The sequence below is a fragment of the Petromyzon marinus genome, chromosome 7, assembly GCF_048934315.1.
Source record: "Petromyzon marinus isolate PM22_M1 ecotype Great Lakes invasive population chromosome 7, UKy_Petmar_22M1.pri1.0, whole genome shotgun sequence".
Taxonomy (NCBI): Eukaryota; Metazoa; Chordata; class Hyperoartia; order Petromyzontiformes; family Petromyzontidae; genus Petromyzon; species Petromyzon marinus.
Window position 1 is genome coordinate 6,728,547 of NC_133673.1, and position 26,793 is coordinate 6,755,339.

General features: G+C 45.6%; 1 protein-coding gene across 3 annotated transcripts in view; it reads left to right on the forward strand.

Moving 5' to 3' along the window:
- Nucleotides 1–26,793, forward strand: part of LOC116939884 (phosphatidylinositol 4-phosphate 3-kinase C2 domain-containing subunit alpha-like) — an 80,659-nt gene that overhangs the window by 26,290 nt on the left and 27,576 nt on the right. For all 3 annotated transcript variants that reach the window (XM_032948862.2, XM_032948863.2, XM_032948864.2), the window contains exons 9-23: nt 2,840–2,919; nt 3,653–3,716; nt 4,822–4,968; nt 6,814–6,892; nt 8,396–8,624; nt 12,893–13,015; nt 16,892–17,062; nt 18,206–18,317; nt 18,710–18,852; nt 20,921–21,109; nt 21,819–21,912; nt 22,389–22,483; nt 24,342–24,522; nt 25,412–25,522; nt 25,952–26,044. In XM_032948862.2, coding sequence (XP_032804753.1) covers nt 2,840–2,919; nt 3,653–3,716; nt 4,822–4,968; nt 6,814–6,892; nt 8,396–8,624; nt 12,893–13,015; nt 16,892–17,062; nt 18,206–18,317; nt 18,710–18,852; nt 20,921–21,109; nt 21,819–21,912; nt 22,389–22,483; nt 24,342–24,522; nt 25,412–25,522; nt 25,952–26,044 — 1,911 coding nt within the window. The remainder of the gene's footprint in view (nt 1–2,839; nt 2,920–3,652; nt 3,717–4,821; nt 4,969–6,813; nt 6,893–8,395; nt 8,625–12,892; nt 13,016–16,891; nt 17,063–18,205; nt 18,318–18,709; nt 18,853–20,920; nt 21,110–21,818; nt 21,913–22,388; nt 22,484–24,341; nt 24,523–25,411; nt 25,523–25,951; nt 26,045–26,793) is intronic.

Here is a 26,793-nt window from a genome sequence, read left to right on the forward strand (position 1 = left end):
AACCTTTTTACAAGGATTCATGTCTGCATTAACCACAATACCTGCAGTCAAAATGCAAATAAAAAAAACATACTATGATAATATATGCATTGTCCTTGAAACTGATTGGTCCACACCAAGGGACGGCTTTATTTTGAGCCTCGACCCAATTGGTGCTCGACCAGATGACGCCAAAAGGCGTCACACAGCTCAAAGACAATGTACTATCAAAGTAATGAGGGCTCGGGGTGAGCATCTACATCATTAGACCTCCTTTGCCAGTACCAAAATGTAATAATAATAGGGTTTTTTCCCTTTTTTCTGGCAACACAACTGTTTGCATTTTGACTGCAGGTATTGTGGTTAATGCAGTAAACATGAATCCTCGTAAAAAGGTTTCAGTGTTGTTGCCAAAAAAAGGGGAAAAACCCTATTATTACATTTTGGTACTTGCAATGGAGGTCTAATGATGAAAGTACTGAAGTTTATTACTTGTGTGCGACTGTACAGGGCAAACAGCCGAGCTATATACGATAGGTTTTTAATAACACGTTTGTTTTTGGGATTGTAGCTTCCTGATAAAACTAGTACGGGGCAGTCCTCATCTCTGTTTACAGCTCTGAGTCGTTGTGGAAATCCCCCTTTTCTCATGGTGCGCACTGCCCTTTCTTTATGACAAGCATTTGCCGTACCGTGGCAGTCACGTAACCGGTGTAAGCACAACAGCAAATGAGCTAACTTGACGCGCAACCCAGATTTGAACCCGTAACCTTCCACATGCGAGCCAAGTGCTCTGCCGCAGTATCACCAGACCGGAATGTTTTTATTTGGTGGCAATAAAACATTACGCATTGTATGTGGGTGAGTGAGCACTGCATTGTTTCGGAGTAAAAAAAAAAACGATGAAGCAAGCTTCGGTTAATATAAGTTGCTTATGTTTCTTGAGCTCAATATTTTCTTTAACGTCCTCTGCTTTGTTAGCTCAACCACGTGGCACAAAAGGGTTATTTTGCAAAGACGTGGAATTTTTCTGGGATGGTGGCGATAAGTAAACTGTAAGAACCTCAAAATATGACAAGAAGCACTGTCTGTAGACGTACTGTGTGGTTAAAATATCTTGGGAGATCTTTGTATGTTTTTGCAATGGTAATTGTAATGGCCATTTCTCAAGACAAAAAAAATGCATTTGCTTCAAGTTGTCATTGAGACACGTTTAAAAAGTTGACTCGCATGGCAGTCACTTTAACACGTAGACTTTCACGACCACCCTTCTGCGCTCTTGCACAATGTGGGGGTGGGTGGATTACTGTCAGCAGTAGCAGAACACGCATGCCAACAAGGAAACTCAATTGATTTTGATAATGTTTAAGTTTTGTGGAAAAAACTAGCTACCACTGGCCAAGACTAATTAGAGAATCTTATCAAAATTGAAAGAAATCTAAATACAGTAAAACCTTGGATTGCGAGTAACTTGGTCTGCGAGTGTTTTGCAAGACGAGCACATTTTAAATAAATTTTAACTTGATAAACGAGCGAGGTCTTGCAATACGAGTAGTACGTACACGTTTTGTCTGCCGAGCGTCACGTGATCACAACTGAGCCGATGGTTCTTCTCTCTCTCGCTGCGGGATTGTGGGTTATCGTCTCCCATGTTCGGTCTCAGTCGGCGTGCCTCACTCGTATCGTCAACATCCGTGCGAGTGTATACTGTTTACTATAGTGTTGTGACCACGTGTGTGTGTGTAAAGCGTTTTTTTTATTTTGTGTCCAAGTGTAGTAACTGTTTAGTAACTGTACTGCAACAATGGCCCCCATGAAATTCTCAAAAGGAGGCAAAAGCAAGTGTCACTGGATAGGTTCCTTGTTAAAGTGGCACAAAAAGAAAAAGATTCCAGTGAGCCAACAGATAGCAGTGATTCCGTTAGTGACAGTGAAAGTCGTCTGACACAATAAACCTCCTCCTCAACTCCTCTCTCTCGCGTCTCCCTCACACCAGCCACGATTAAATTTAATTAATAAATTTGATTGCTTTCTATTAAATTGAAATCATAAAAATATAAAAAGGTATTTTGTATTAATAATTTTTATATTAATATTTTTGAGTTGTGGAACGAATCATCTGAGTTTCCATGATTTCTTATGGGAAAATTCGCTTTGATATACGAGTGCTTTGGATTCCAAACACGTTTCTGGAACGAATTATGCTCGCAATCCAAGGTTTTACTGTAACTTTAACCGTTCGGCTAGCTACCGTCTTAGTGCTGCGTGGCAGCGAATCATCAAACAATATATTTTTGAAATGCATGCCTACAAATGCAGCGTACTTCAATAGGGATTACTGTTGGTAGAGCTATTTTAATAAACACCATAGACAGCAAGGACAAGTTCAAAGGGCTCGCATAATGCACATGCATAATGGACGTTGCCTCAGTAATACCCCCCCCCCCCACATTGTGCAAGAGTGCAGAAGGGTGGTCAACACATCTACGAAACAGTAAGACTACTCTACAAATCTGGCTGTCGCCTGATGAAGCTAGTTGTAATTACTGGCGAAACGTTGTACTCGGTTTGTAAATGTTGTGGCTTGGCTCTCCAAAACACCGGTGTGCTATACTAGTGATGAATTGGCACGTTCTGTTTACGTGACAACCCTTACTAGTTGGCTGTGTCGGGTGGTGGCGGGTTTTAACGTTTATATATTTACTCGATCTAACCCAAAAACGTAAATTATGGATCACATAGCAGTGTCTGCACCAGGTTGATCCGTTGATGTGATTTAGTTCATGCAAACTAAAATTGCGCCCATGATTATTTGTCCTCGGGGGTTTCGCGTGCTCGTGTCGTGGATTTACCGTCGCAGAGCGAAGATGATGCTGATCCAACAGACTTACAGCAGCACCTGCATCTCTACAGCCACCCTCTGAAGCACACTGTCTCCAGGTTGGTGCTGCTACTTTCTTTGTTGGCCCCCATTTACTATTTTAAAGTATTTAAACTAAATCATAAACAGGTTTATTTTATTTACCAGGTAAGGCCCACTGAGCTACGTAGCTCTTTTTCAGAAACTACCTGGCCACAAGTGATAGCCCAACGAAGTGGTTTATCATGTGGACGTTAATTGCAGCCAAATACTCTAAACGTATGTTTATAAATGTGGAGGGAAAAAAAACCGGAGGAGCCGGAGAAAAATACCACGCAACCAAACTTAAAATATACAGGAGGCGTCAGGGTCGGGATCGAACTCTCTACCTCCTGCACACCAGGTGAGGTAGTTAACATCTCGCCACGGAGATGTTGTGAAACTGTGTGCATGTTTTATTGTACCCAATGTTAGCAAAGAGAAACATACAGACGAGCCTTATGCTTAGTTGTTTGTCGAAATAATATTAAAGATAATAAACATAATAATTCAACAAGTCGGTGCTTTCCTTAAAATATGAACAAGTAGTGTGAATGTTCGTTATTATATATAGAAAAACGTTTTTAAATAAAAATAAAAAGTACATGCAGATCGGCATTTCTAACTTGCAGAGTGCATGCAGCTGGCAATCAAGGTCCAGACCTTTTTTTCTCTGAATTTCTGGCTGCCTTTCCAAACTATTTAATACTCATCTTCACAGCCATCGTTGATGTTAAAACTATTGTTTTTATCTTTGTACTCGTGTTGTTGAAGGAAAGGGCTATCACAGCTGATGGATGCGTACCACAATGAACTGGACATTTTTTTGCAAACCAAGGTTTGTTAAAATTTTTGGTCATTTTTCGCAAATAAAAACAACTGTCTGCAATGTGTAACTAGGTGTCCAAAGTGTGCGTCCGCTTGGTTGAGTTTGTCAGCACTGTATGAAATGTCTGCAAAAGAACGGGGCATGCAAAACTGCCCAGACTCATGACAACATTCTCCCCAATCAGAGTAAAAGCTAAAGGTGCAGCACTGCAATTTCTTTGCCCAGCCTATTTCTGGCGGAAGAGCCTCCATGAAGAGGGAGCTCTCTCTCGAGAGGGCATTTTTGGCCCCACCCCTTGCAAAACCGATCAGATGTTTTGGAAGAGCTAGAGGTATCCACGCTTTACTGCACCGGACGTGACCTGCTGCCTGACGAACTGTGCCTGCAGTCGAATGCATTTGTACTGCTGAGTGGACAGACGCGCAGAGGGAAAGGGTGGGGGGATTTAAGAAATTGTATTCTTTGTTTCAACTTCCTCGCTGAGTGATTAAATTGAACCGGCGACCTCTAGATTGCAAGTCCAGTGTGCTCACTATTATGCTACGGAAGCACCGCTCCGTGCAAAGTATCTTGCTTTGAACTGATTTGAGAGAGTGTCATGGTACCCTAGAGCCTGGAAAGCATACCCCCCCCCCCCCCATAAAATATAATTCCCGCTGCTGAATATTTACTCTCTCCGAGTTCTCTTTGCGATGGGGGTTGCTCAACCCGTCTTGTTGTTTAGCACAAACGTGGCGATAAATGTCACGTAGGTGTCGCTTCTCACGCTGTAACAGTTAATTTCTGGTTGCAGGTTTACATTCAAATGGTCGTTGAGTTGTTGACTTTTTATTTATGCACCTGAATGAAACTGTTTACACATATACATGTTTACACATATATACATGTGTAAACATGTATACATATCTGTGATAGTTCTGGCTTACCTGTTACTTAATCGCTCTCTTTCATGCTGGCATCAGCCCGAAAACACAACCTGGGCACAGCAATAATAATAATAAGAATAGCAAATTACAGTCCGTTATCAATCTGTCACTGCTTTGAAGGCCATGGCCCGTCTTGGGGGTTGTTTGACCTTTCTTAACCACACTGGCCCATGCTTGCATACTTTCAGTGGGAGCAGCACCGTGGGATGGAAAGGGTGGCGCATGCCACGAAGGCCGTGTGCAGCGCGCTGTCTCACATCGAGACACCGGACGTCACGGAGGCCGTGCAGGCGCTTCGGCATGCAGCCAACCGCCCACGCCATACGACTATAGAGGTCTGTCCCCTCAACTATGTCCACTTTTGCCATCTGTCTCTTACCCTTACATCCATACAAGGCATGTAATTATTTTCCCCTCCACAGTTCGAGAATTATCATGATTCAGGCTGATGATTCACTTCATGAATTGCTTTTTATTTTATTTTACACACAGCTTGATTGTGTGTGTGTGTTTTTTAAGATGTTATTTACGTGCATGCCCCACATGTGGTACATTCTGTCCGGCGTTACAGGTCGTACCCATCAGTTGGTTCTTATTTTGAACTTGCGGTGCTTGTGTTATGTATTTTCGTGTTCATATATGCTTATGCACACGTATATGTTTACACATATATGAATTGGAAATGAACCAGGATTTTGCGCGCGCAGTTCAATGTATTTGTCGTGAGCGTAAGAGTCGAGGTTAATTAATTAGTGGATCGTCGCATCCCCCGAGTGTTTACACTCACCACCGTCTCGGCTAATGCTCCCAGTTCTACCTCTTAAGATAGAACGATCTACTTTTGTCTACACTTCCATGTATCACCATCCACACTGTCTTTTCACTTGGAGCAGAGACCTGGCCTGTGTTAGCAGCATGTTTTTACGTCTGGGTTTTTGCTGTGCTCGTGAGTCTTGACTTCCTGCTGAGTTCACGTTGCCATCGTGCAGCGTGCATGATGCCCTGGAATAGTTTTCCATTCACATGGGCAGGTCAAAATACATTTTTTGAGAAGTAAAAAGATCCTACCCGGATTAGATTTGATGGAGCCTGTTTGGAATGCATGGTTTTGATTGCTGTTGCAATTGATTTGAATGCACGTAAAAGAGTGACAAAGATTGGCTTCTGCCACTAGTTCTAACTACCTGATCCCCTTGTTGTATTGCATGGTTAAACGTGAGCACTTAAACATTTAACAAACATATAGAGTGGATTGCAAACTGAAAATATATTTCTGTGTCCTGCATGTCAGTTAATATACATTATCTTTATTTTTGCATTAAAATATATACTCTGATAACTCATTGTGACTGTACAATACAAATATGCTTATCTTTTGTTCCGTGAAATGTAATTACATGTACGTAAACGCACTTATTGAATGAATTATACATTTTGCTGTGTGGCTTGGAGCAATATTTACTTATAATGGCACAGAGATTAGTTCTCTTTGGCTGAAACCTTACATAACCATGCACTCTTACTCAAACATTCTCATTCCAACCAACCTTCTACTGCCTGCATGTAACAATAATTTGCCAGATTAACAAGGGAATTCAATTATTTTAACTGGATTCCGATGAGAGTCTTATAGTACATAGTGGAAGAGCAGACTTTGGAGGGTGGGTGTTGAGTGCACAACAATGACACAATCTGGCAGAAAGAAAGTGATGGTTAGGTGTGGTGACCCAAAGATTGGTCATGATGACCATAACCCTTCATTAATTGACAAATCAATTAACATCGGCACACCAAATCAGAGTGGCCAACGAATCATTCGGCGAGCACCACCAGATACTGGCGAACGCGTTCCTTTTGGTATTTACAGTGGAATTCCTAACTTGGCCACGTGTTTTTATATTTTATTTTTGATTTGGAGGGCCGGAAAGTACATGTTACGGGACAATATGTCATTCTTACAGTGCAGGAAGCCGTGTGGAAGCACCGCACTACTTGACAGCTGTGAAAAAGAGCTTTATAGCTCATCGGATTCCTCCAGTATAAATAAATGTTCTGATTCTGCATTCCTCCGGCACGCTCGTGTACACACGTCGACGGGTACGCACTATGCCCTCCCTTTGAGCGTGTGTGCGCCGCCCGGTGCTGCAACGACGTTGTTTTGGCCGTGCGTGTGCCTGCAGGCCACGGGGGCGACAGCAAGCGAGAGGCTCTCAGTGGAGAACAAGCGCTCGCACACGCTGCCGGGAAGGCAAGATGCGAGTAAGGAACTCAGGAATGCAGCCCTGGAACGAGCCCAGCTCGCACACGTGCACATGCACACACGCGCACAAAGACAAAGATCCCTCGTATAGCCTTGCCAGACTGTTGGGGCAAGTGCCGTTAGCGAGCACTGATGAAGGCCGGCACGGTATGCACGGAGGTGGGTGGCCAGCACCACGCCCGACTGCGTTTGTCTCCCCAGTGGCGATGTTTACACACTGTACCAGGTACTCATTTGAGGCTGAGTCGACCTAGGGGAGGTCTAGGACCGGTTCAGATACGCGTCACCGATGTTGGCCGTGAGCGCACATCGAACTCGGGTCGCAGAGTTTGTAGCAAAAGCTCGTTAGCTGCTGCACTCCCGCTCCACGCACTCCCGCTCCACGCACGCACGCACGCGCGCGCAAGTTTCCGCGCCGCCGAACATTTGCTTCCAGTTATCGCTGGCCGTGTTTTTCCGCAAGAAGTCGAGCCGACGTTAGATGCCACAGTGTGCGAAAGCGCGGAAGCAAGTGCTGGCATCGTTTTAGTTGCTGATATTATCGTGGTCGTTACATTGCTTGCCCGTTATCTTTATTTTTCCCTAACAAAGACCTACCATTTACCGATTTAGTCTTTAACATTTTTGAGCGTAGCTTCAACTAAGTGAATATATTTTTCACATGCTAATTATTGGGTTTTAAGAACAAACACCTAATTGATGTAAATATTACATAGTTGCTTGCGAAAAATGTGCTACAGTACACTATATGGAAGACCATCTGGCACCTTATGGAAAAGTACTTCTCCCGCTTCTTATTGAGGCACATGACATATGCTCAATGGTAATCGCAGACAATTCTCTTGAGTAATAACAACCCATCCACTTGTTTTGCATCTATATTGTTGATATATGTCATTCTGAGACATTAACTCTTAATCCAGCTTAACCTGATGAGCTGCTCATTATAGCGTTGGCTAATCAACTCGTGTCAAGCTGCGACTGTAATGCTTTAACCATGTGGCGCATAAATACACCATGACCAATTCAAGTAATCTATTCCAATTCATTGACCTTCTTCTAGTGCATGTTTTAAAGCATCTGTTTGACATGTTGCAGGCTTTGTAACTATGGTAGTAATTAATTTGATATAAACAATTAATTAAACATACTTTTTTTGTTATAAGCAATTGACAACAATATGTTGTTGATTCATAATAAGAACAAAATAAAGCCTTTATCGATGAACACCTAAGTGTAGATAGCTGAGCAACCTACTTGATGTACTGACAATCTACTGGCCCACCCATTAACCCTGCTGGTTTGGAGTATCACAAGTGATACCTTTTTGCATGATTCTCCAACCTGCCTCCAAAGCGCCGCATCACCGAATCTTTGCTCCTACTGGTGGAATCCGATGAGCTATAAAGCTCTTTTTCAGTGGACTAGCAGACTTTGGAGGGTGTGCGCGCTGGCCGACTCCGGGGGCCACGCTCAACCCGCGTGGCTTGCTGCTTCCCCAGGGCGTGCAGGCAGCAGCGGGGAGGTGGAGGCGAAGGCGGAGCGGCTGACGGCGGCACTCTACGAGCTCGTGGAGCTCTACTGCGCCGCCTTCGATGCCGACTTCCTGCCCGGCGCCACGGAGGGGGTCGTGGCGCGTGACGCCGCCGTGCGGGAGGCCCCCGGAGTCGCCGACACGCTGCGCTTCACGCTGCACGCCGCGCACCACGTGCCGGCCGGCTGGATCACCAGGTAGGCTGGATCAACAGGTAGGCTGGATCAACAGGTAGGGTGGATCAACAGGTAGGGTGGATCAACAGGTAGGGTGGATCAACAGGTAGGGTGGATCACCAGGTAGGGTGGATCACCAGGTAGGGTGGATCAACAGGCCGGCTGGATCACCAGGTAGGCTGGATCACCAGGTAGGCTGGATCAACAGGTCGGCTGGATCACCAGGTAGGCTGGATCAACAGGTAGGGTGGATCAACAGGTCGGCTGGATCACCAGGTAGGCTGGATCAACAGGTAGGGTGGATCAACAGGTAGGCTGGATCAACAGGTAGGCTGGATCAACAGGTAGGGTGGATCAACAGGTAGGGTGGATCAACAGGTAGGGTGGATCAACAGGTAGGGTGGATCACCAGGTAGGGTGGATCACCAGGTAGGGTGGATCAACAGGCCGGCTGGATCACCAGGTAGGCTGGATCACCAGGTAGGCTGGATCAACAGGTCGGCTGGATCACCAGGTAGGCTGGATCAACAGGTAGGGTGGATCAACAGGTCGGCTGGATCACCAGGTAGGCTGGATCAACAGGTAGGGTGGATCAACAGGTAGGCTGGATCAACAGGTAGGCTGGATCAACAGGTAGGGTGGATCACCAGGTAGGGTGGATCACCAGGTAGGCTGGATCAACAGGTCGGCTGGATCACCAGGTAGGCTGGATCAACAGGTAGGCTGGATCACCAGGTAGGCTGGATCACCAGGTCGGCTGGATCACCAGGTAGGCTGGATCAACAGGTCGGCTGGATCACCAGGTAGGCTGGATCACCAGGTAGGCTGGATCACCAGGTAGGCTGGATCACCAGGTAGGCTGGATCAACAGGTAGGCTGGATCACCAGGTAGGCTGGATCACCAGGTCGGCTGGATCACCAGGTAGGCTGGATCAACAGGTCGGCTGGATCACCAGGTAGGCTGGATCAACAGGTAGGCTGGATCACCAGGTAGGCTGGATCAACAGGTAGGCTGGATCACCAGGTAGGCTGGATCACCAGGTAGGCTGGATCACCAGGTAGGCTGGATCACCAGGTAGGCTGGATCACCAGGTAGGGTGGATCAACTGGCCGGCCGGATCACCAGGTAGGCTGGATCACCAGGTCGGCTGGATCAACAGGTAGGCTGGATCAACAGGTCGGCTGGATCAACAGGTAGGCTGGATCACCAGGTAGGCTGGATCACCAGGTAGGTTGGATCACCAGGTAGGCTGGATCACCAGGTCGGCTGGATCACCAGGTAGGCTGGATCAACAGGTCGGCTGGATCACCAGGTCGGCTGGATCAACAGGTCGGCTGGATCACCAGGTAGGCTGGATCACCAGGTAGGCTGGATCAACAGGTCGGCTGGATCAACAGGTCGGCTGGATCACCAGGTAGGCTGGATCAACAGGCCGGCTGGATCACCAGGTAGGCTGGATCACCAGGTAGGCTGGATCACCAGGTAGGCTGGATCAACAGGTCGGCTGGATCACCAGGTAGGCTGGATCACCAGGTAGGCTGGATCACCAGGTAGGCTGGATCAACAGGTAGGCTGGATCACCAGGTAGGGTGGATCAACTGGCCGGCCGGATCACCAGGTAGGCTGGATCACCAGGTCGGCTGGATCAACAGGTAGGCTGGATCAACAGGTCGGCTGGATCAACAGGTAGGCTGGATCACCAGGTAGGCTGGATCACCAGGTAGGTTGGATCACCAGGTAGGCTGGATCACCAGGTCGGCTGGATCACCAGGTAGGCTGGATCAACAGGTCGGCTGGATCACCAGGTAGGGTGGATCAACAGGTCGGCTGGATCACCAGGTAGGCTGGATCAACAGGTCGGCTGGATCAACAGGTCGGCTGGATCACCAGGTAGGCTGGATCAACAGGCCGGCTGGATCACCAGGTAGGCTGGATCACTAGGTAGGCTGGATCACCAGGTAGGCTGGATCACCAGGTAGGCTGGATCAACAGGTCGGCTGGATCACCAGGTAGGCTGGATCAACAGGTAGGCTGGATCAACAGGCCGGCTGGATCACCAGGTAGGCTGGATCAACAGGTAGGCTGGATCACCAGGTAGGCTGGATCAACAGGCCGGCTGGATCACCAGGTAGGCTGGATCAACAGGTCGGCTGGATCACCAGGTAGGCTGGATCAACAGGTCGGCTGGATCACCAGGTAGGCTGGATCAACAGGTAGGCTGGATCAACAGGCCGGCTGGATCACCAGGTAGGCTGGATCAACAGGTAGGCTGGATCACCAGGTAGGCTGGATCAACAGGTCGGCTGGATCACCAGGTAGGCTGGATCACCAGGTCGGCTGGATCACCAGGTCGGCTGGATCACCAGGTAGGCTGGATCACCAGGTAGGCTGGATCACCAGGTAGGCTGGATCACCAGGTAGGCTGGATCACCAGGTAGGCTGGATCAACAGGCCGGCTGGATCACCAGGTAGGCAGCCCGACTACACAGGCGGCGGTCGTTTTGATAAAGGCAGAGCGCTAACGCGTGGAGTTAAGTGGCACTCCAGTGACGTCACCGCATTTATGTATCAGAGTGAACGTTGCAGTGATGTCACCCGAGTGATATGATGCTTTTCTGGGGCATAATCTTAAAGTCCGACTGCATAGTTTGTCATGCTCTCCAGCACTCCGATGTGTTTCCGGAGATGCGCCCAGTACGGCGTGATTTCCGTTTCGGGTTGAGTGAAATGTCAGACTTCGTGCCGAACCGCACAATTTGTGTTTTTTGTCTTTAGTTTGTTGTCCTTCCCCGCACCTCCGATTAGCACAGTTGGCTATGTACGGTGCGAAAGAAGTTCAACATACATACGATACAACCAGAAAACACGTTGCAGAGCTAATCATTTTAAAGTCTTTTTTATCCTACTCTCAGGAAGTTTTAACTTTCACTCGAGGAGCCTGGGACATACCAGCCTAGCGTTGTAAAGACAGCATTAAAGCCGTTTTGTTTTTGTATTGCGTCTACCTCTGAGCAAGACAATGAAAATGCATTGCTTGTCCACCCAGCCGGGTACCACTGTGGTCTGAGGGCTTAACTCGGTCATCTCGGCATATCAGTGATTCCTCCACGGCTGATTAAGTCAATTTCACCTTATAGGAATTAAACCTCTGCCGTCACTTGGAGACAGCAGCAGCACCCATTGTAGGAATGTGCATTTTCTACTTGTGGCTCATAGCCCATGAGACCTTTTGCTGAGTCTCTGCAATATTTAAGAACGGTCTTGTATATTTTGGGCAATTCCTTTGAGTATTTTTTATATGTGGAAGCACCTGGAGAGAACTCGTGCGTGCACATGTGGCATTACTCATGAAAACGCCACGCATGAAACGGCAGCCTACTTGCTGTACTGCCTTCCGTAGGCTATGTAAAAGACGTGCAGGCGGTTCTCGTGCATATATCGATATTTGTGAGATTCCGCAACCCTGTCTTCAAACCGCCAGGTTGTATGTGTTTGTAAGTATGCCTGGCTGTTGAAATTCCTTTTAGACTCGTAGAAATATATTTGGGCTTCAACGTGATGTTTGGCATTTATATTCTGTATGTGATGTATATGCTTTACTCATACAAATGTGACAGCGGTATTTTATAAACATATATATCCTTTATTGCTTTCTTTTTGAAGTGCATTTTAATATAACTCTTGTCGCATATCAGCACAATATGTGTATATGAATAATATAGGGCAGTGGGAAGAGTTTACATGAAGCCTTACAGAAGAATTGGCATGCAGTCTTTTTTGTAATCTCCTTCTGAAAATATTTCAACCACCATATCCCCCCCCCCCCACATATTGGTAACATATGGGGCTCTGCTAGAAAGAAGGGGGGACATCTGCTGGCAATGCCATTACTGCGTTGTACAGAGCTGGTGTTTGTCTTAACATGTTAGTGTGTATACAGAGGTGGTTGGATGTATTTGTGGTCAATCCGCTGGGCAGAGCAGAGCGAACAGCTCCTGGGTTTGAATCCAGCAAGCTGCGTTAATTAAAGCAGACTCTCAAGTTTAGTGAGTTGATGGTCTCAATGACTCCACATCAAACTATTTTATTTGGATAAATTCTCTCTGGGAATTTTCAATACTCTGTGATAAATCGTTTCTGCTTTCAGTGGGGGGGGCACTCTGTGAGATTTCCAAATTGATTCTTCGTCCCGTAACACGACCCCGATTCACCCATCAACCAAAAAAGTGAAAAGTTGTGCAAATGCTACAGACGTGTAGAAAGCCATGGCGGTTTTTTTTCTCTGCAGCTATGAGAAGTACAACATCGTGTGCTCTCTGACGCATGGAGGCCGGCCGATCCTGCAGCCATACAAGTGTCAGTCGGGCCGCATGTACAAAAGCTTCTTCCACCAAATCCGCTGGAATGATCAGTGAGTCTGGTGTTATTATTTTTGACGCACGCACAGCACATCACTCGCTCGCCGCATGTTCCATGATGCCTGTGAATTAACAGTCAAAACGACAGCAGAGTAAACACATTTAACATATGAACAATCGACGTTTTGGAAAGCGACATATCAAATAAGCTATTGAGTATGCAAACAAATTATTTGGTGACGCTGTGTTGGCAGTGGTGCACAAACACAGTTAACAAGAAACTCAACACAGTCCTCAGCAACACTAGCCTTAAACGTAAAAAAACATTTTTAATAGGTAACGTTTCGGGCAACGGCCCTCCAGTGGCTTGTTTTCACACAATGCAATGTGCCAGCAAACATTTTATAATTTCACTTTCAATATAGATGAATTTATTTAGTCATACATTCATTCTTGAAGGATTTTTCTATTACCCCCATATCTTATTCTTGGTTTTTTCGGTAAAGTCACGTAGAAGGGAAATAAAAAAAATAAAAAAAATGTTTTATTTGTATTATTTTATTATTTCCCTTCTACGTGACTTTATTGAAAGAACCAAGAATATGAATCCCTGCAGTCACGTAAGCTTTAAATCGAAAGATACCCCATATCTACTACTAGGTAACTTTTCACGAACCTTTTTTTAATCTAGTCATCAAAAAACATCTTTAAAATGAAATTTTCATAAAGCTGCATGTTATTAAGTGCGGTCTCCAATCCTTACTAACTAACTCTGCCACGAAGAAAGGCCATTGCCCAAAACCTCACCTGGACTTTTTATTTTCAGGCTCTGTTGTTGATGAATGTGAATGTTTTCTTTTTTGGTATGTAAAAGTAGTCTTATGCATGTCCAAGCAATTAATTGAGCTGTCATTCAAAAACTGATTGGGAAAAGGTGGCTGGGTGGCTCCCCGCTGGGTTTGTGGGTGCGAATCCAGGAAGCCGCCTGTAATTATACCATGTTTTCACGTTTATTGAGCTGGGGGTCTCAGCCCAGTCACAGGTCACTTGAAGGCATCTCAGAGGTAGCTCTGTGGTATTTATCTTATTGGTTCTTTCGGTAAAGTCACGTAATATTATGTTTTATTTTATTTCCATTCTACGTGACTTTACCGAAAGAACCAAGAAGATGAATCCCTGCAGTCACGAAAGCTTTAAATCTGTGGTATTTGTTTCTGTGGGCCGGTCACTCGCACGGAGGGTCACGCTGCTCTGTGAGGGATCTGAATACACACGTTGCCATATTACACGATACCAATAGCACAGTCGGGATAGATTTGGGGAAAATGACGAGAGAAAGAAACAAGAATAATAATAATTGGGAAGGAATCGTTTTTAAACTAGAAAGAAGACATTTTGTATGAAGAGCATCATAAAATAAGGAGCAATTTCCAAAATTGGTGTTTACTCATAACATAGTAATGCTAATTACTGATACATTACATCTAGCAAAAGGAACATCTGCAAAGAAAACATTGCCTGTAGTATTAGCATATGATGTAGTATGATGCATAACCATCAGGACCATCTATACGACATGTAAAATGCCATTACAGACTCACTGTAAAACCAGTTCGCATTGTGTGTGGAATGACGGGGTTTTGTAGCCAGTGGTGACCAAGCTGATGCCATCAACTTGCGACACGAGAGAATGTGGCCTAATCACAGGTGTGTGCCTGAATTCAATCCCAGGCTGTAAGCGGTGGTGTAGCTCAGCGCTCCTGCATGGCATTTGCCATCCCCGCCACCCGCACGCCTCTGCATGGGGGTATTTTTAAATTGTGCCATTGATCCGATTGCCACAGCTGTCCCAGGGATGTTGGAAGATGGCGCTGGCTTACATTGCATTGATGCAGATAGTGGAGTCGAAACTGAGTGCTCCTGTGACTCTGGCAATAATGCTGTCCCTCCAGTGATTCCATTGGACTTGCACAAAAGCTGCCAAAGAAAGCTGCTGTGGTTAGCAAGGGCAGAGTTTATTTCCATTGGCGACAGGTTGGCTTCCAAATGTGCATCGTGGGATGGAGTTGGGTGAAGAGAGCAATGCCCCAGGCTGCCTAAGGTCTGTTGTTCATTAATGTTAGATTAATTGCAGTTAATAACATGTCACTTTTGGCACGTGTGTTCCCAATTATGCCTGTATCGGACAAATACAAATATTTACCACAGTTTCTGAAAATTGTGTAAAATTACTTTGCGGACTGAAACAGAATAACAATTGTAATTATAATAACACGGTAATTCTAAGTACACAGATGAGGTGACTTCAATCCTAGCTGTGGCCAAGTGTCAATATTATTAGTGCTGCAGCACCAGTTTTTTGTGTGTGGGCAGGAAACCACACTGAACGCAAATGCTGCAGTGTCGACACGGGTTCGAACACGCAACAGACACCGAACACAATTTGACCGTGAAGTCTCTGATGTGTGTAATGATTCTCATGTGACGAGATACGACCTTGTAAGTGTGGCCTCTCGCGTGTCTTGCGGTAAAAAGTGCAGCTGTGCAAATATACGCTGGCTTTCACATCCCCAGTCCGCAGTGCCCTGCTGCGAGCTAATGAACTGCCCGCATTGGCGGCTGCGTGCGTGATTGTGTCCACGTGCCTGCATTCATGCTGTCTGCCCCCGTGAGACTGCGTAAATGCATGTTTTCCATCTGCACCTTTATGTAGTATCATATGAATATTTTTGCATACTTAACTGTGTGTGTGTGCAGGCACAATTGCTTGTATAGTCGTGTGTTTGTGTTAGCTTTCAGCCTAGCTTTGGTCTTGCACAAAATCTTGCTTGTAATAAAATGAGCACCTGACGTGGTCTTTGCCAATAACAACGACGGGGGAGATGCGAAGGCAGCTTGCATGGCGATGGCCTCATTGCCTGCTGGTGTGCCATTGTAACTTTTGTACCGTTCACTTGTGAGACTCATCCCCGCAGACGATAGACCACACTTTGTGTCTTCAAATATATAGCTTTGCTCTAAACGGCAATTAAATAAAGCAAGCTATTGTGTGAAATACTTGGCCGTAACTGGAGAAATGGTCAGCTGGAAACCCAATGGAAAACTTTGCCTTCAAGGAAGAAACGCATTAACCAAAATTAATTGACAAAACTGAAGTAGGCCATTCAGGAATGCGAATGATCAGTAGCAGCCAAACATAAGTCTGCTTTCTTGGTGCAATAAACTCTGGATTCTAAAACCGTTCGTTTTCTTGAAAAAAATATCTTCTAAGGAGAATCTTGCAAATTGCAAGCCAGGAAAACAGCATGGAAGTATTAAGTTCAATATACTTAGTTTCTCACAATGCTCTTCAAAATAAATAGATATTAGGTAATATACAGTAACATCTGTTGTTTATATGTCAAGTAAAACCCATTCAAAACAACTTTCATCAGATTCATATTCTTGGTTCTTTCAGTAAAGTCATGGAGAAGAGAAACAATAAAATAATAAAAAATATTTTTTATTGTAATTATGAATCGCTGCAGTCATGAAAGCTTTAAGTCAAAATTTCATCAGATTGTTTAAGAAAACATCTTGACTTAAAATTAAGTGTGATCTCCAAATATATGTTCCTCAGTTTCAATGCTACTCTCCATAAAGAATAAATGCCATTGCATTTATTTTGAAAAGTAATTTCTTTAGAACTGCTTTTTGTGTTTAGTTTATCCTTCACCAGCAACCTCTGATTGTCACGGTTGGCTACATATGGTGCGAAAGAAGTTCTACATACATATATTGCACACACTTGTCGACCCTATTGTATATATTACATTGTAAGACTCTGCTAATAACAAATGTAGTCCATTGCCCCGGTCCCTTATTTTGTTTTAAATCGTACTGTTGTGATGTGCGCGCGTGCGTGCGTGTTCACTACGGCGGACGCGCAGGGTGAACTTGCCAGTGCAGGTGTCGCAGCTGCCGCGCGAGACGGTGCTCAGGGTGTCCCTGCAGGGTGTCCCACAGCCGTCCGCCTCCGGGGGCTCCCCCGACAGCAGCAAGCAGCGTCGCAGCCCCGAGCCGCTGGGCTGGGCCACCATGCCGCTCTTCAACTTCAGGCAGTGCGTGTCGCGCCGGCAATTCCCCGTGGATCGTCGCGGCTTGATGCATCGTCATCATCATCGTCGCTGCCGCAGGCTTGCGGACGCCGTGCTGCGCTTTGCGGCAGCAAAGCAATATCGTCACAACTCTGGAGAACATTAATATTCCACGATGTGGCTTCATTACCATTGCCGTGCAGTGTTACAGACTCGACGCCACTAGCCCCAGAGTATTCGTATTACGGTGAAAGTTTGTACATTTTCACGAGACTGCTGTCCATTAGTCAATACTAAGCAAGTTGTAGGCCTGGTCACAAATTCGTTGAGCTTTCCACATTACCATAGAGGTGCTGTCATACACCTTTGATTTATGGTTGATGTTCGTGTCATATTTGCGCATAGAGCTCTTTACTACTTCCTGTGGTGCGTACATGTATGTTGTAGTGTGCTTATGAATGTAAAAGTGCTTACCAGCTCATGCACATTCCTCTAGACAATGCATTTCTTACCTCTGGCCACTGCTATTTCCAAGAAATTCCGAAAAAACTTTGGAATGGCTTTGTTGAATGTAAGAATGTGGCGTGTGTGTGTGTTGTCCATGTGGGAAGTCTTGGTATAGTGGTTCTCGCACTGCACTGCAATCGAGTTGAGACCTGGGTTAGTTTCCTGATCATAGTTTCCTCCAGGAGCAGTTCGTATCCGAGTCTGGGCTGGGTATCCCCTGGGTCAAGTCAGTCTACAATTAGAGTCTTGATTCTGCTTGAGTAGTGCAGTGAATATAAATTCTGACTAAAACCTCAAGGTATTCATCATTTAGTTGTGCTTGTAAGCAATTTGTTTCCTATAAATGACAACAAAATGTATTAACACCATCACTTTACATGCTATTCCGACCTTTATCGGTGCTAGTTAATAGCACTTTTCCCCAATGGTGTTATGCGTCTCATTCATCAGTATGTACGTATGTTTAACTTCTTTCGCGCCATACGTAGCCAACCATGCTAATCGGTGTTGCATTTGTGCGTATGCAAATTCATAGTTCTTAGAATAACCTCCAGAATTTGTAGTTTTTTTTGTATAAATATCTATAAACAATTTAATAATACAGAGTGATGCACGTAAACCGCTCCCTTCTAAAACGCTGTGTCCATGGCTATTGTGTAGAGTATTGACCAGCGGAACGCAGCTGCTGTGCCTGGGGCCACCAAGTCAGGCGAGCTACGCAGCCAGCTGCAGCGCTGCCCACCTGCTGCAGCCGGACAGCGTCATCCTCCAGGTATCCAGAGAGAGAGAGAAAGAAAGAAAGTGATGAGCTAAAGCAATGAGATAAATTGCTGATACGCAGCATCATCATTTAAAGATACATTCATTTATAAACTATTATTTAATACTTTAATATTTATTTAATGGTTGTTATTATTATCAGTTATTTGGTGTTGTGATAATTTGCATGTATTTTATGGCTTATTAATTTAAGCTAATTTATTCAAAAGATAGGTTTTTACGAGTCCACCATAATTATCCGTGAACTATTGCTATTCACGAGCAACTCCGGAACGTATCCCTCGCGAACAATGAGGGAATACTGTACAGAGCTGATAGAAAACTTAAAATGTAAAGCAGGTGTGTGATGTTCACATTTCCGTGCAACGCATTACTCTCCCGCAGCTGGATTTCCCACCAACGAAGCTGGATATCATATTCCCTACTCCGATGGCAAGGGGGTTGTGGCTGCAGTACAACTTCGAGGACATGGACCCCGACACAAGAAAGAGCCTCCACACGATCATGTCCAAAGACTCGGTGCTGGGGTGGGTGGCACCAACCACAGCCTAAAAAAATAATGTGGATTTGCCCGACCCGCTATTTATGGAAGGAGCTGGTATTTGAATTACCGAGTACTTTTCCACTTTGCTCCATATTTAGGTTCACCGATATAACCGTAATTGCTTCAGGATGCGTGAAGGCATGTGAACGAAAATACGTCCGATATATATTTATAGATATTTGGACGTGCATTCCGAATATTCTTACCTTGCTCGTTTGCGGGACTGTAAGTCTGCAATGGCAAACATTCCAAAATTGCTTTACACTTCATTTATGTGAGTTTTTCATTGACATTTTAAAATATCAATGAGAGACAATGAACCAGGTACTTTTGTGGATAATAGAATTTAGCAACTGCAATGAAAATACCCCTGTTCCTGGATGCACTCTGAAAATAGTCTAACTTGGCAGTCTAATTTGGACCTTTATAAATCCACATAGAAAAGCTAAGGATGCAGCCTTGTAATTACTTATGCCACCGCGGGTGTAAGCGCGCCACGCTTCGAGGGCGTTCTAGAGAGGTTCTCATGAAATTGTTGGCCTACTCTTCCCACACTTTACACCACCGTGAGTAAACGGCCAGTTGACTAACTGGCGGTTTACCCATTTATACTGCTGCGTGGATAGGAGCGTGGGGGGGTCATTGGGATTTAATAAACTTGTCCCATTGCTTTCAACTAGTGCTCCATGAGATTGGATCTGCGACCTCTGGATTGCAATTCCAGTGTGCTCACCATTACGCTGGGGCAGCATCCCTTTAAGCATACTTAGCATTTCTTGAGAGTTTATCGGCGTTTATAATTGGCAGATGACGCTTCATTGCCATTTTGGATGTTGGTTCCCCAAGGACGTTTAGGTCAGCTGTTGATAAACTTTGTTCCTCGAACTCATTATCTCACCTGATCCTCCACCCTCTGCCAAGATATTTTATTACCTGGTTAGTCATCCTTAACATTAAGGTGTACATTATAGCGTGCTCATTAATAGGCATATAATGTTTCCACCCCTCGTAAATTTGCGAGCTGTCACGATGTGAGGTAGTGTTTGACTTGAGAAATCGATTCTCGTGTTTCCTTTGCTAATTTAGAGCCTCTAGTGGCTGCATCATTTACGTGAACTAATTTCAAAGTGCATCTGACAACTGACAGTAATCGAGTCTTATACAGGAAATTCAGTAACGTATGTCATGAGCTCAATAATCATATTTGATAAATTAATATGTGCCTACATATTGCACACATCTGTTAATCAGTACGCAGGAGAGGTTGTAGCGGGTTGCGGTTTCCTAAACGGGTGTTTGTGAATCGTTGTTCTCAACTGCCAAATACGTATTTCACAATCAGAATCTTTGTTTGGACTTGAGGAATCTGATGAGCTATGAAGCTCTTTTTCACATGTCTATTTGAGGTGGGTCAGCAAGTTACAATAGCAAACAATACAACAACACGCTGGGAGTGCAAAATATAGAAAAAGGGTAAGCACTTCACTAAGTATAAATACATTTATTGTGTAAGTCCGATTTACCAAGCTTGGGCAAGGCAGCAAAAACAACAACAAAAACAGCCCCATACCACACCAAGATAACACCACGCAGTAGTATCTCCATAAAATGCCACATGGACATTGAACTATCGGTACACAGGTGAGGATCGTGTGGCTGTATCCACAAAGTGCATTTCACCACATGCTGAGTAGACTTATTCACAGTTCTAATCCACCTGATTATTACATAATTCGACTAATAATTTCGTGACACTGTCGGCAGTGGTGCACAAGTACTGCTTACAAAAAACACGACACATTCGTCAACAACTCTTGCCTTAAAAGGAAAAACCATATTGCATTTCAAGACAGTTTTAGCGAAAAGCATGGCACATCCGTCACTACATAGCATTGGTCGATGAGCTGCATTCACAGCGCGGGTCGCTTAGACACGGGGCTAAACTCGGCACACGATGCAGCGGACTTCGCAAGCGTGGGGGGGGGGGCGGCGTCTTTTGTTTCTGATCCGTGGTGGCGGTGATGGCGTCGTCCGCCGCCGCTTTCGCGCAGGCTGGGAGAGGACGACAAGGTGCTGCTGTGGGAGAAGAGGCACCACCTCCATGCTCAGGCCAACGCGCTGCCTTGGCTGCTAGCCAGCGCCCCCAGCTGGCAGTGCTCAGCCCTGCCCGACGTCTATGCCCTGCTGGGACACTGGCCCGCCCTTTCGCCTGTGCACGCCCTCATGCTGCTGCACTCCAAGTAAGCCTACCGATGAAGTAAAGCCCGTACGGTCTTAATCATCATCAGTGTCATCATCATTGTCAGTCATGATCGATCCACTGCTGGTTGAAGACCTTCCCAAGCCGCCGTCATCTCTCGCCGTCCTGCGATGTAAAGATCACCAACACCTCTGATTACCATGGTTGGCTACGTACGGTGCGAAAGAAGTTCAACATTTTTCACGCAAAATATATTATTGCTCCATCTCCTCGGTGGACAGTTTTTACCACAAATAGCTTCGTTTTCATTTGTGAAGCTAATAATGCCGTCGTCTGGCCGAATGGCACGGTGGCTAGAAGTTAGGGGTTAAGCCATCTTTTTATAAAATAACTGCCACTTTATAAAAAGTCAGCACTTCTATCAAAATTGATCCCTGCCGTGGGAATCTTGTTATTTCAGCCACTGGCATCTGGCCGCTAACAGAACATGGCCTCACGTTTTAGCCGCCCCTTTTTGTCAACGTTCCAGCATGTTGTGGTGTCATAGACTTCTCGCATGCGAGCCATTCGCTTGACAGGAAATGCATTGAACCCTTCCAAAAGGAAAACATTGTCATCGGTGGGGCTCGTGCGCTTAAAGCCTACGTAACAAAACTCGCAGCAGCCCATCGCACCGCTTTGCATCGTAATTCCCGCTTACCCACTTTGCACGCTTTCTCGTCTGGCTGCCCACGTGTTCCTGTCTTCAGCTTTGCGGACCAGGAAGTGCGGCGTACGGCGGTGGAGTGGATCGCGTGCGTGTCTGATGACGAGCTTGCCGACTACCTGCCACAGCTGCTGCAGGTGCCGTCACTCCGCTCCACTTAAACACACGCAACCCTCGTTGTCAGTCAGAGCAAATGTCACGATTACATAATGCTCCGTCCTGTGAAGCTGCACATTCCACCTTCAAGCGGGTGGAGCGTGCAAAAACATCAGGTGCGCGAGACTCTTACCTGCAGGGATACGAGGTGGCAGTACAGGAAGTAGGTTTGCTGGCCACTGGTTTTTAAATGTTTCTGCGTGTGGGTTACCCCCACTACCTTGGTCTCCCCTCCACATACTAAAACGCTCGATATTGAGCTGGTCTAACATGTTGAGCAGAAGCTGTTTTTAAAATAATATGGAGGCTTCATGAGGTGTCCCCTTGACTTAAAAAAAACCTGTTATTTTAAGTGCATATTGATTGATTCGTAAGGTTTTCCACTAAATATCACCGTCGCAGGTGAGAGGAACGGTTTAGTCCTCGTGTTTTTGAATCCGTGATCTGCGTTGTGTAGGCACTGAAGCACGAATGTTACCTGGACAATGCTCTCATGAGGTTTCTACTGGGAAGGTCCATGTCAAACATCAGAATAGCCCACTACCTCTACTGGTGAGTAATGTGCGTCTCCATCGCTTGCCTCGCACAGCTAACACTTAATACCTGTTAAGACGGTTACATTTTAACGTCTGCTGCACTCAATCATGGTCGCTATATTCCGGCAGAACTTGCACTTAAAACATAAGTGGGTAATAATAGTCCGCTGTGTTTGTACAACAGGTGCACACTGCCTTGCTTTGCTGTGTTATCAATCCTGTACTTTTTATTTTCAGTGCATTGTAGTCGTATTTCAAAGGCAGTCTAATTGCGTTTGTCATCCCCTTTGTTTATACAGATGAAGAGCATTATTAGCATAATCTTCTCAGGTATAATGTTTATTTGTTTTAGTAAATCAAACTGGGTGCACACAGTGCATGATGTAAGAATGCAATATAAAATATTAACTTAGTGTACTGTTTTAGTTGTGGCGTCATCTATCGCCATGTCCAAGATTTGCCTTTGGTGTCTCTCATATGTACTTCCCTTATCCTTGACAAAGCGTGATAATCATTGAAAACTTCGAATTTGCAGAACACAGCAGCGATAAGAGACCTATCTGGATTTCGTGTGCAACATAATTTTCCCTACAGAAATGTAATATACAATCTAGAATGTATTTCTGAGTTTAGAAATCTATTACTTCATTGACCAAAATCTAAATCAGTGAGATGCAAACAGCAGTAATCTTTTAGATAGACTGGCTCATGCCATGGTAATGTGGAATTTCTGCTGCCAGTCCAGGGCCACTAATGCAGATGTTCAGCTGCCACATTGCTCAGCAGATTAGAGATTATTCAACTTGGCCTCACGTGATTGGTCAAACTCGACTTCCCCTAACCCCCATCATCTTCATCACTACATATTCTGCATTCCGCGGAATTCCATGCAGTACATCGCAAAATGCCCTGTGGTAGTCTTAAGGGGTACACCCTGCGGCAGCTATCCCTGTGCGGCATAAGGCGAAGGCAACTCCGGCCCGTTAATGCGCGGGGCAATGTTGCCATGTGGCAATGAAACAATTTGCGAGCAATTTATAAAATAAAAAAATTATCTATTCCGCCAACACGCATAGCCTCTTTTTTTTTTAATAACGTCACAGGATCTTCATCGTCCACTCTGAAGCAGACCAACGCGTCTATACAGTCTGTACATATGAGCACAGTCTTAACCAGGGCAGCCCCTGGGCCCAACATGTGAACCTCTGCAACAAGCGGTGAACGTGGGGCAATGTCACCGCCCCATGTCCTTTCCTATGGATTAATAACAGCTGATTAAAGATGTAAATTTAGATTTGTTATCCACTCATATTTGTTCATAAGCCAAGTGGATCTCTCCCAGTCCTCCTTTAAAGCAGGTCTTCACAATCTGGTCTGTTTTGGGATTCGTGGCCGCGCTCGTAGGATGCCGAATCTTTGATGCGCCATTTGATCCTCATGGTGGTACCCCGGGGTACCAAATAATACAAACTGGCCGAGGCAATTAAATATTTTATTTTTGGGACACTTTTTTTCCAGGGGTGTACTTCACTCCGCCACTGGGGTACCAATCAGTCCGAAATCGGTGCTATGATGTCGAAACGCAGCGAGGGCGATTGCGCTGGAACCCTGAACGCTCACGTAGTGGTGCATCGTGAGTACAGCTCGTCGAGATGAGTCGATCGCCGCATCGCCTACCATCAACAGACTAAAAATGACTGCATCACGGACATTATGTGAGAGCCGGGGTACTCCGGTGCCCCGGGGTTCCGCCATAAGGTTAATTTGCACATCAGGTGGCCGAATCGGCCAAGCCTGGTCCTGATTCGCCCCATCACCACTCATCCTGCCATCCCCCCCCCCCTCTCGCCCCCTTCTGTGGCTGCGTCACCCAGGCTTCTGAAGGACACGCTGGAGGACGGGCATTTTGGCGGGCGCTCCCACCGTGTGCTCGGCGCGCTGCTCTGCTGCTGCGGGCGCACGCTGCGCCACGACCTTGAGAGCCAGACGCGGCTCGTGCACACGTTGGCCACGGTGGCCGAGAAGGTGCGGCAGGCAACCGGCTCCACCAGACAGGTAAGGCCACACCGAACGGCGGCAGCCGAGTTCCAGCGACATTGTCACGGTATTATTATTTTGCAGGTTCTGACAAAAGCTGTAGGCGTAGCAGTAGTGGTCGTTAGTCATTTAGGTGACACCCTGCTCGGATTAGCAATGGAGTGGTGCTTGTGTGCATTGGCTGCCCTCCGGCACCTCCGATTTGGCATGGTTGGCTACGTACGGTGCGAAAGAAGTTCAGCATACCTACATACAACTGGGGAAATGCCACATTTTTACAGTGCAAGTGCATGTTGGGTATGTGGTCGTTTTGGCCTTCTCTGGTTTACACTGGTGAGACATGGTCCTAAAGAAGGCTGTCTCTGGTGTAGGCTAATCAGTTGAAGGACAATGCATATATAATTATCAGAGCATGTTTTGTTTGCATGTTCATCACAAGTACGTGTGGTTAATGCAGACTTGATTCCTTGCAAAAGGTTCCTATTTTGCGTTTGGACATCTTAACAGCTGTTTTATTGCCAGAAAGGCTGAATCGTTTCCATTTTTTTTCATATGTGGTCCTGTTCAGCCATATTGCAGAGAGGAGCATGAAGCAGTCACGCTCAGTAAAAAATCATCATAGACCGATTGATTGATTAAGATCAATTCTCATGCTCATAATGCATGCATTGAATGGTTGCATAATAATTCATCTTTTATCATTTATGGATATCATATGATGAGTCTATACTAATTTCAGTTGCTATGGTGACAGAATACTAATGTGTCTGTAAAATCGAGACGGATAATAATTATTTAATAAATCAAATCACGACCTCGCATCACGACAAATCGCCGTGTGGGTGAATCGCCTCATTCCTAATAACCAAATGAACATTGTTGCACGGTGGTCACTGTGTCTCGACAGGCCATGCTGCAGGAGGGCATGGAGAAGGTACAGCAGACGTGCTTCCGAAATGCTGGCAGCTCTCGTCTGCCCATCTGCCCCAGCCTGGCAATCCGCGGTGTCAACCAAAAGGTGTTGTTGCGCTTGCCTTCTGGCTTCTCATATTGTTGCCGTAATACTTTAATCCATACCTCAGCCATTACATTTTACTCTGACATACGAGGGCATTGTGTTTTTCATTGTTCAGTGGACACCTGCCAGCGGTCCTCGGTGTATTTTGCAGCCTATCGTAGACTTTGTATCGTAGACATGCAATGTAATTTGAGTTTCTTGGGACGAGCGATATCGGCAGCTGCTTAAAGAGCCCCACAAACACGATTGGGGAGGTGTGATAGGTGCACTCCCTGTGCCCACAACGTTGCCACACTCTGATTCTTCGGCTGCGATGCATTCCTGCGTGTCACCACTGGCATGTTAAATATCCCTTGTGTGTTTTATTGTATGTTTCATTTTACAAAAAAGGGTGTTTTTTTTCGAACGCGGAACGTGTTTCTCCATTAGGCCTGCTCTTTCTTCAATTCCAACGCCGTCCCTCTGAAAGTTTCCTTCCTCAATGCTGACCCATCTGGAGAGGACATTCAAGTAATGTTCAAGGTGAGACGCCCAGACTTGCTTGCTTGCAGTGTTAAGTGACAACTTGGTGAGGGTGTGGCACTGAGTTCAGTGGGTCTGGGCTCCAGAGCTCAGAACACACACACACAAACATGTTTTATATGAAATTCCAGATTTTATTATTTGAAATCCGTTTGGGCATACCTCGATAAAACACGTTTGGTTTGTGTCCTTCAAAACCTGAACAGTGAGTGAAAAATCGTACTGTATTATCGAAGCATGTTTTCGCAATAAGGTCCCATTTCATTAACTAAATATGCATTACAAACAACATTTTCTAACCCAAAACCTGCTAAAGTAACACTCTCCAACGCAACTAAGATATATTCATGCAACAATATGTGGAATAATAACTCGACGTGTATTTTAGAATGCATATAGTATACACTATATCATTTACTAACCAAAAACTGTGGTGCAAGTCATGTGAGGCGATGCTCTAGCGCAGTGATCTTCATTGCAAGGCCCGCGGGCCACTGGTGGCCCCTTGGTGGCCTTTAGTGTGGCCCCTGACGTGCAGCCCTCAACAAAACACAATTTACACATGCGAAAACACCCCCCACCCCCCCCCCCCCAATCGCCCCATCCTGCTGTCAAACCCAATGGTTTCAAATGTGTGGTGGCCCTCGCACTGATATCTTATCGGCGAAAGTGAAGCCCTTCTGAAAATGAGTGAAGAATACTGAGCTAGTGAAAGGGGGAGGGGAGAGGGATGACTGGAAGGGTGAGGG